Raw genomic sequence first — 10362 nt, 5'->3', positions numbered from 1 at the left:
CGCTCCTCTGTGTTTCGGTTCGAACCGTCTGAATTTGACTACCCCCACCCCCTCCCTCCTCCCCCCTCGTCAAAGAAACGATTCAAGGCACGAGAACGGTCTGGAGACGCGGTCAAGCTCCACGACGTATCGCCACGCTCTCAGGGAAAGGCACTCCCCCTCCGAGGGGGGATGGGGTGAAGTGGGGGGAAGAAAGGGAGTCGCGCTCTCTCTCTCTCTCTGTCTCCCCAACCGTTCCCCCCCCCACCAAAACCCGCTACCCCCTCCAACCCGCTGCTCGCCCCCCCTCCCCCATGTGTGATGTACATGTCAGCGTAGCCCTCCCCCAGCGCGTGACTCCATCCCGTGCCAGGAGTTGAGAAAGGCGTGCGGGGAAAGGGGGAGGAAGGTGTTGCTGAGGGGGCGGGGGGGGGGGGGCAACAGGGGGGTTTCCGGGCTGTGGGAAAATCGGATCCCGATGCCCCCGTGCAACTGAAGGTGGGGGGGGGGGACTGGAGGGGGCATGGAGGTCAAGGGGCAAGCGTACCTCATACATCCTCAGTGGCCTGAGACAGGAGGGGAAGGGGAGTTCCAAATCCGTTTCCTCTACCCCCTCCCATTCCACAGATTTTCACCTCGAGGGCGTGACAGGCCGCATCCCCACTCCCCTCCCCTTCCCCCCCAACTATCCCCCCCCCACCCACCCCCCGGGCACCGGCCACGCCCAGCCTTCCGTCCTCTCGACGCTGCGCCTCCCTATAATCGCGCGGAAACTCGAATGGGCCGCGGCTTAGCCTGCGCTGCCCGCAAAGGGAATGCTCGCCCCCCCCCCCCCCCGCCCCCACCCCGCAGTGCCCTGCCCGCAATGGCGGGCATCTCACGATCACAGCTGCAGGCAAGGTTGGGGCGCAGAGAGCTGGCCGTGGGAGTCTGGAGACCTGGCTACGCACCTCTAACCGTTGGGTTCAGATGTAGAACGCTCCAGCGCAGCGCGGGGGTCCTCCTTCAGCCCTCGACATTGCGCCAACCCCGCACGGCCTCGAGCAACGTCTTGCCAACGAAGGCTCACTTCCCCCTGTCTTCACCACCCCCTCCCCACGATCACTCCTCTACCCCCTCTACCCCCACCCCCTCTCCAATACCTCCAAAACCTCCAGTAGACGAGTTGGAGTCAATTCCTGGAGATTACCTCCCTCGAAGACCAATACCCCAGACGCATACGATCCCATATCGATCTGATGCTCAATTGGACGGGTATTGGGAGGGAAGAGAGGGGGAGCAAGACTCCTTGGCAATCCGTGGGATTAATGCTTGGCCAACCCTTTTCCCAATAATCGCCAATATTTTTCCCAAAAAATCATTCAATTCCAACCGCGTTCAAATATTTTGATCCTCTAACGTTCCTGTTTTCACTGCCAGAAAATTAGGAACGGGAATTATCTTCCTTCCTGTTACCAAAGATGGCGGAAGCAGCCAAAACTCCAAGTCCCCAGTTCTGCCTGAATTGTCCCTTTTTATATAAATTAGAAACAGCATCTATCGGATATTCGATAACATAAATAACATGATCACGAGCGAGTGCACGATGAAAGGGTCCCCGGCTCGCAATGAGGAGACGGGGCCCTTCATATTTGTAACTCGAGGGTCAGGCTTCAAGCAATTGTTAGGCCCGATCCCTGTCGCTGAAGGAGTGGATGCCACGCAGAGGTTTCTGAGGAGGGAGGGGAACCGAGGAGGACTGAGGGAGGGACAAGGACGAGAGAGGAGGGCAGGGGAGACAGAGCGAGAGAAGGAGAGAGGGATGGAGACTGAGAGAGAGGGAGGGGGAGACTTGGGGTGGGGCAGGTGTGAAGGGGAGCAGGAGGTAGAGTGGGATGGGGAACGAATCCGAGGGGATGGGGTTAGGGCTACGGGATGCCGTGAGGAAAACAGGCTGGCAGAGGCATTGGGATACAGGGATACGAGGGTGGGATTGAGATTGGAATTGGGACCAGGGTACCATGGCAACGAGGGTAATAGAGGGATTGGGATGGGGACAAGGATACCATGGTAACAAGGCTAACAGAGCAATTGGGTTTGGGATACAGGGATACCACGGGAACAAGTGTATCAGAGGGATTGGGATTGGGATACAGGGATGCCATGGGAACGGGGCGAACAGAGGGATTGGAATTGGAATTGGGATACAGGGATACTAAGGCAACAGGCGAACAGAGGAATTGGGTTTCGGACTAGGATATCATGGGAACGGGGTGAACAGAGGGATTGGGATTGGGATTGGGATACAGGGATACTAAGGCAACAGGCGAACAGAGGAATTGGGTTTCGGACTAGGATATCATGGGAACGGGGTGAACAGAGGGATTGGGATTGGGATTGGGATACAGGGATACTAAGGCAACAAGGCGAGCAGAGGAATTGGATTTCGGACTAGGATACCATGGGAACGAGGTGAACAGAGGGATTGGGATTGGGATACAGGGATGACATGGGAACCAGGCGAACAGAGGGATCGGGATTAGGGCACAGGTTGCCATGGGGAACCGGGTGAAAAAGCATCGGGATTGGGAACGCAGCGGAGGGCAGACTACGGAATGGCTTCCTGGGCTGTTCCCCCTCAGGGCCAGGACGGGAATTTTGAGGCAGCTCCGGCATTCCCGACCGCCTGTCCCGCTCCCCCTTGTGAACGGCCACGTTAGGTGACCACGGAATCTGGGAGAGAGCAGAAAGAGAGCAGGAGGTCAGAGGGCAGGCAAAACACTAGAACCTTCCGGAATCAGCGCATACCGTCACACAGGCAAAGCACCACACGCCAGATCCGTCCACATCCATAAACCCGTGTACAATTGGAAGGAGAAAGGAAATTCTCCCTATCCCTGTCACCTCCTCCAGTCACCTACACCCCCTCCCTATCTCCGAACCCTCCTCCAGCCCCCTACACCCCCTCCCTATCCCTGTCCCCTCCTCCAGCCCCTACACCCCCTCCCTATCTCTGTCCCCTCTTCCAGCCCCCTACACCCCCTCCCTATCTCCAACCCCTCCTCCAGCCCCTACACCCCCTCCCTATCCCCGTCCCCTCCTCCAGCCCCTACACCCCCTCCCTATCTCTGTCCCCTCTTCCAGCCCCCTACACCCCCTCCCTATCTCCGTCCCCTCCTCCAGCCCCCTACACCCCCTCCCAATCTCCGTCCCCTCCTCCAGCCCCTACAGCCCCTCCCTATCTCTGTCCCCTCCTCCAGCCCCCTACAACCCCTCCCTATCTCCGTCCCCTCCTCCAGCCCCCTACACCCCCTCCCTATCTCCGTCCCCACCTCCAGCCCCCTACACCCCCTCCCTATCTCCGTCCCCTCCTCCAGCCTCTACACCCCCTCCCTATCTCTGTCTCCTCCTCCAGCCCCCTACACCCCCTACCTATCTCCGTCCCATCCTCCAGCCCCCTACACCCCCTCCCTATCTCCGTCCCCTCCTCCAGCCCCTACACCCCCTCCTTATCTCCGTCCCCTCCTCCAGCCCCCTACACCCCCTCCTCCAGCCCCCCCTCCCTATCCCCGTCCCCTCCTCCAGCCCCTGCACCCCCTCCCTATCCCTGTCCCCTCCTCCAGCCCCTACACCCCCTCCCTATCTTCATCCCCTCCTACAGCCCCTACACCCCCTCCCTATCTCTGTCCCCTCCTCCAGACCCCTACACCCCCTCCCTATCTCTGTTCCCTCCTCCAGCCCCCTACACCCCGTCCCTACACCCCCTCCCCTCCTCCAGACCCCTACACCCCCTCCCTATCTCTGTTCCCTCCTCCAACCCCCTACACCCCGTCCCTATCCCCCTCCCCTCCTCCAGCCCCTACACCCCCTCCCTATCACTGTCCCCTCCTCCAGCCCCTACACCCCCTCCCTATCTCCGTCCCCTCCTCCAGCCCCTACAGCCCCTCCCTATCTCTGTCCCCTCCTCCAGCCCCCTACACCCCCTCCCTATCCCCGTCCCCTCCTCCAGCCCCCTACACCCCGTCCCTATCCCCCGTCCCCTCCTCCAGCCCCCTACACCCCCTCCCAATCTCCGTCCCCTCCCCCAGCCCCTACACTCCCTCCCTATCCCTGTCCCCTCCTCCAGCCCCTACACCCCCTCCCTATCCCCGTCCCCCTCCTCCAGCCCCTACACCCCCTCCCTATCCCCGTCCCCTCCTCCAGCCCCCTACACCCCGTCCCTATCCCCCCTCCCCTCCTCCAGCCCCTACACTCCCTCCCTATCCCTGTCCCCTCCTCCAGCCCCTACACCCCCTCCCTATCTCCGTCCCCTCCTCCAGCCCCTTCACCCCCTCCCTATCTCCGTCCCCTCCTCCAGCCCCTACAGCCCCTCCCTATCTCTGTCCCCTCCTCCAGCCCCCTACACCCCCTCCCTATCCCCGTCCCCTCCTCCAGCCCCCTACACCCCCTCCCTATCTTCATCCCCTCCTCCAGCCCCTACACCCCCTCCCTATCCCTGTCCCTGTCCCCTCCTCCAGCCCATACACCCCCTCCCTATCTCTGTCCCCTCCTCCAGCCCCCTACAACCCCTCCCTATCTCCGTCCCCTCCTCCAGCCCCCTACACCCCCTCCCAATCTCCGTCCCCTCCTCCAGCCCCTACAGCCCCTCCCTATCTCTGTCCCCTCCTCCAGCCCCCTACAACCCCTCCCTATCTCCGTCCCCTCCTCCAGCCCCCTACACCCCCTCCCTATCTCCGTCCCCTCCTCCAGCCCCTACACCCCCTCCCTATCTCCGTCCCCTCCTCCAGCCCCTACACCCCCTCCCAATCTCCGTCCCCTCCCCCAGCCCCTACACCCTCTCCCTATCCCCGTCCCCCTCCTCCAGCCCCTACACCCCCTCCCTATCTCCGTCCCCTCCTCCAGCCCCTACACCCCGTCCCTATCCCCCGTCCCCTCCTCCAGCCCCTACTCCCCCTCCCTATCTCCGTCCCCTCCTCCAGCCCCTACAGCCCCTCCCTATCTCTGTCCCCTCCTCCAGCCCCCTACAACCCCTCCCTATCTCCGTCCCCTCCTCCAGCCCCCTACACCCCCTCCCAATCTCCGTCCCCTCCCCCAGCCCCTACACCCTCTCCCTATCCCCGTCCCCCTCCTCCAGCCCCTACACCCCCTCCCTATCTCCGTCCCCTCCTCCAGCCCCTACACCCCCTCCCTATCTCCGTCCCCTCCTCCAGCCCCTACACCCCCTCCCTATCTCTGTCCCCTCCTCCAGCCCCCTACAACCCCTCCCTATCTCCGTCCCCTCCTCCAGCCCCCTACACCCCCTCCCTATCTCTGTCCCCTCCTCCAGCCCCCTACACCCCCTCCCAATCTCCGTCCCCTCCCCCAGCCCCTACACTCTCTCCCTATCTCCGTCCCCCTCCTCCAGCCCCTACACCCCCTCCCTATCTCTGTCCCCTCCTCCAGCCCCCTACAACCCCTCCCTATCTCCGTCCCCTCCTCCAGCCCCCTACAACCCCTCCCTATCTCCGTCCCCTCCTCCAGCCCCTACACCCCCTCCCTATCTCTGTCCCCTCCTCCAGCCCCCTACAACCCCTCCCTATCTTTGTCCCCTCCTCCAGCCCCTACACCCCCTCCCTATCTCCGTCCCCTCCTCCAGCCCCTACACCCCCTCCCTATCTTTGTCCCCTCCTCCAGCCCCTACACCCCCTCCCTATCCCCCTCCCCTCCTCCAGTCCCCTACACCCCCTCCCTATCTTTGTCCCCACCCCCAGCCCCTACACCCCCTCCCTATCCCCGTCCCCTCCTCCAGCCCCCTACACCCCCTCCCTATCCCCGTCCCCACCCCCAGCCCCTACACCCCCTCCCTATCCCCGTCCCCTCCTCCAGCCCCCTACACCCCCTCCCTATCCCCGTCCCCTCCTCCAGCCCCTACACCCCCTCCCTATCCCCGTCCCCTCCTCCAGCCCCTACACCCCCTCTCTATCACCGAAACTTCCTCCAGCCCCTACACCCCCTCTCTATCCCCGTCCCCTCCTCCAGCCCCTACACCCCCTCCCTATCCCCGTCCCCTCCTCCAGCCCCCTACACCCCCTCCCAATCTCCGTCCCCTCCCCCAGCCCCTACACTCTCTCCCTATCTCCGTCCCCCTCCTCCAGCCCCTACACCCCCTCCCTATCTCTGTCCCCTCCTCCAGCCCCCTACAACCCCTCCCTATCTCCGTCCCCTCCTCCAGCCCCTACACCCCCTCCCTATCTCTGTCCCCTCCTCCAGCCCCCTACAACCCCTCCCTATCTTTGTCCCCTCCTCCAGCCCCTACACCCCCTCCCTATCTCCGTCCCCTCCTCCAGCCCCTACACCCCCTCCCTATCTTTGTCCCCTCCTCCAGCCCCTACACCCCCTCCCTATCCCCCTCCCCTCCTCCAGTCCCCTACACCCCCTCCCTATCTCCGTCCCCTCCTCCAGCCCCTACACCCCCTCCCTATCTCTGTCCCCTCCTCCAGCCCCCTACAACCCCTCCCTATCTCCGTCCCCCTCCTCCAGCCCCTACACCCCCTCCCTATCTCTGTCCCCTCCTCCAGCCCCCTACAACCCCTCCCTATCTCTGTCCCCTCCTCCAGCCCCCTACAACCCCTCCCTATCTCCGTCCCCTCCTCCAGCCCCTACACCCCCTCCCTATCTTTGTCCCCTCCTCCAGCCCCTACACCCCCTCCCTATCCCCCTCCCCTCCTCCAGTCCCCTACACCCCCTCCCTATCTCTGTTCCCTCCTCCAGCCCCCTACACCCCGTCCCTATCCCCCTCCCCTCCTCCAGCCCCTACACCCCCTCCCTATCCCCGTCCCCTCCTCCAGCCCCTACACCCCCTCCCTATCCCCGTCCCCACCCCCAGCCCCTACACCCCCTCCCTATCCCCCTCCCCTCCTCCAGCCCCTACACCCCCTCCCTATCCCCGTCCCCTCCTCCAGCCCCTACACCCCCTCCCTATCCCCGTCCCCACCCCCAGCCCCTACACCCCCTCCCTATCCCCGTCCCCTCCTCCAGCCCCTACACCCCCTCCCTATCCCCGTCCTCTCCTCCAGCCCCCTGCACCCCCTCCCTATCCCCGTCCCCTCCTCCAGTCCCCTACACCCCCTCCCTATCTCCGTCCCCTCCTCCAGCCCCCTACACCCCCTCCCTATCCCCGTCCCCTACACCCCCTCCCTATCCCTGTCCCCTCCTCCAGCCCCTACACCCCCTCCCTATCCCCGTCCCCTCCTCCAGTCCCCTACACCCCCTCCCTATCCCCGTCCCCTCCTCCAGCCCCTACACCCCCCTCCCTATCCCCGTCCCCTCCTCCAGTCCCCTACACCCCCTCCCTATCCCCGTCCCCTCCTCCAGCCCCTACACCCCCCTCCCTATCCCCGTCCCCTCCTCCAGCCCCCTACAGATCTCTCCAACCCTCACAGGGCACCATACTGGGAAATCTCTCCACCTCAAGACATTGTAAATCCACCCCTGTGACCCCCCCACCTCCCCTCACAGTGTACCCCCACCCCTCGTCCTGTCAGCTCTTGAGTGAGGGACAATACTCTCGCTGCGGATTGACCAACGTTCGACTCGACTCTCAGATGTCTGCCACCTCCCCCACCTCCCCACCACCCGACGGTGCCCAGTCTGTGCCCGACTCACCCCTGGGGGCTTGGGCGTGCTGCCTGCTCCGAATACTCGGGATGATCAGGTAGGCATCGTACCCAAACAGGGCAGCCGCGATTAACCCGAAGACCTGGAACCAAGCGGAGAGACCGTGAGAGAGAGAGAGAGAGAGAGAGAGAGAGAGAGAGAGAGGGACACACAGAGGGAGAGGGAGAAAATGGGAAAGAGGCAGACGTCAGGGGGGTAGAGAAGGAACTGGAGGAAGAGACAAGGGGGAGGAGAGGGATGGGGGAAAGGGGAGTGAGGAAGACAGCGAGGGTCAGTGCTGAGGGAGCGGGTGCTGAGGGAGTGGGCGCTTGTGGGAGGGTCAGTGCTGAGGGAGTGGGCGCTTGTGGGAGGGTCAGTGCTGAGGGAGTGGGTGCTGTGGGAGGGTCAGCGCTGAGGGAGCGGGTGCTATGGGAGGGTCAGCGCTGAGGGAGCGGGTGCTGTGGGAGGGTCAGTGCTGAGGGAGTGGGCGCTTGTGGGAGGGTCAGTGCTGAGGGAGTGGGTGCTGTGGGAGGGTCAGTGCTGAGGGAGTGGGTGCTGTGGGAGGGTCAGCGCTGAGGGAGTGGGTGCTGTGGGAGGGTCAGTGCTGAGGGAGTGGGTGCAGTGGGAGCGTCAGTGCTGAGGGAGCGGGTGCTGTGGGAGGGTCAGTGCTGAGGGAGTGGGTGCTGTGGGAGGGTCAGTGCTGAGGGAGTGGGTGCTGTGGGAGGGTCAGTGCTGAGGGAGTGGGTGCTGTGGGAGGGTCAGTGCTGAGGGAGTGGGTGCAGTGGGAGGGTCAGTGCTGAGGGAGCGGGTGCTGAGGGAGAGGGTGCTGTGGGAGGGTCAGTGCTGAGGGAGTGGGTGCTGTGGGAGGGTCAGTGCTGAGGGAGCGGGGGCTGTGGGAGGGTCAGTGCTGAGGGAGCGGGGGCTGTGGGAGGGTCAGTGCTGAGGGAGTGGGTGCTGTGGGAGGGTCAGTGCTGAGGGAGTGGGTGCTGTGGGAGGGTCAGTGCTGAGGGAGCGGGTGCTGTGGGAGGGTCAGTGCTGAGGGAGCGGGTGCTGTGGGAGGGTCAGTGCTGAGGGAGCGGGTGCTGTGGGAGGGTCAGCGCTGAGGGAGTGGGTGCTGTGGGAGGGTCAGTGCTGAGGGAGCGGGTGCTGTGGGAGGGTCAGTGCTGAGGGAGCGGGTGCTGTGGGAGGGTCAGTGCTGAGGGAGCGGGTGCTGTGGGAGGGTCAGTGCTGAGGGAGCGGGTGCTGTGGGAGGGTCAGTGCTGAGGGAGTGGGTGCTGTGGGAGGGTCAGTGCTGAGGGAGTGGGTGCTGTGGGAGGGTCAGTGCTGAGGGAGCGGGTGCTGTGGGAGGGTCAGTGCTGAGGGAGCGGGGGCTGTGGGAGGGTCAGTGCTGAGGGAGTGCCGCACTATCCGCTAATATCGGAAATCTCTGCGTCCGCGTTGTGGAAATGTTGGGTTGTGTCAGGTGCAGGCCCGGGAGCGCGGGCTGACCCTACCCCGGGATTATCCCCGAAAGCCTTACCCCAGCAGCTATCCGAGGCCCATCGTTGCTGGTGAGAGCGATAATGGAAATGATGGCAAAGACAATCACCGCAATGGCACAGCGGATCAGATCCTGTAACACAACCGGGAAGTTCAGGCAAGGGCACTATACACACACACACACACACACACACCCCCTACACACTCTCACCCTTCACACACACACACACACACACACACCCTCCCTTTCTCTCTCACTCTCTCTCGCCCCCTCTCTCACACACACACACACTCTCCCTCTCTCTCACACACTCTCTCCCTCTCACTCACACACTCTCTCCCCCTCCTCACACACACACACACTCTCTACCTCACACACACACACACACACACACACTCCCTCTCTCTCACACACACACTCACTCTCCCTCTCTCTCACACACTCTCTCCCTCTCTCATTCACACACTCTCTCCCTCTCTCATTCACACACTCTCTCTCTCTCACACACACTCACTCCCCCCTCACACACAATCTCCCTCGCACACTCTCCCCCTCTCTCACGCGCGCACACACTCTCTCTCTCACATGCACACACACACACTCTCCATCTCTCTCACACACACATTTTGTCACTGAGACTGACACTAACACACACACAGTCAGAGACTGACACACAGACAGAGACTGACATACACAGACACAGATTAACACATGCAGTCACTGACACTGATACTAACACACACAGACACCGAGACTGACACAATGAGACTGACACAGAGTCACTGACACTGACACTAACACACAGTCACTGACACTCTCTCTCTCACACACACACGCACACTCTCCCTCTCTCTCTCACACACACACTCCCTCTCTCTCTCTCACACACACACACACACACACTCCCTCTCTCTCTCACACACACCCTCTCTCTCTCTCTCACACACACACCCTCTCTCTCGCGCGCCCACACACTCCCTCTCTCTCTCTCACGCGCACACTCTCCCTCGCTCACGCGCACACACCTTCTCAATCTCTCACACGCGCACTCTCCCTCTCTCTCACGCGTGCACACACTCTCCCTCTCTCTCTCACACACACACACAGTCCCTCTCACACGCGCACAATACTCTGCCTCTAACATGCACACACACACACACACTCTCTCCATCTCTCTCACACATACATTTAGTCACTTAGACTGACACTAACACACACACACAGTCACCGAGACTGACATTAATACACACACACAGTCACTGAGACTGACATTAATACACACACACAGT

At 62.6% G+C, this 10362-nt stretch overlaps 1 protein-coding gene across 1 annotated transcript in view; it reads right to left on the bottom strand.

The window, feature by feature from the left end:
- Positions 1–1472: 1472 nt before the first annotated feature.
- Positions 1473–10362, bottom strand: part of LOC132809087 (proteolipid protein 2-like) — a 45805-nt gene continuing 36915 nt past the window's right edge. Inside the window, exons 3-5 of the mRNA XM_060822486.1 lie at positions 9113–9205; positions 7603–7696; positions 1473–2691 (exon numbers count right to left, since the gene is read on the bottom strand). Of these exons, the coding sequence (XP_060678469.1) occupies positions 2675–2691; positions 7603–7696; positions 9113–9205 (204 nt within the window). The 3' untranslated portion in view covers positions 1473–2674. The remainder of the gene's footprint in view (positions 2692–7602; positions 7697–9112; positions 9206–10362) is intronic.

This window comes from Hemiscyllium ocellatum, unplaced genomic scaffold (assembly GCF_020745735.1).
Source record: "Hemiscyllium ocellatum isolate sHemOce1 unplaced genomic scaffold, sHemOce1.pat.X.cur. R1, whole genome shotgun sequence".
NCBI lineage: Eukaryota > Metazoa > Chordata > Chondrichthyes > Orectolobiformes > Hemiscylliidae > Hemiscyllium > Hemiscyllium ocellatum.
The sequence above is the reverse complement of the archived record's forward strand: the minus strand, read 5'-3'. Positions and strand labels throughout refer to the sequence as shown.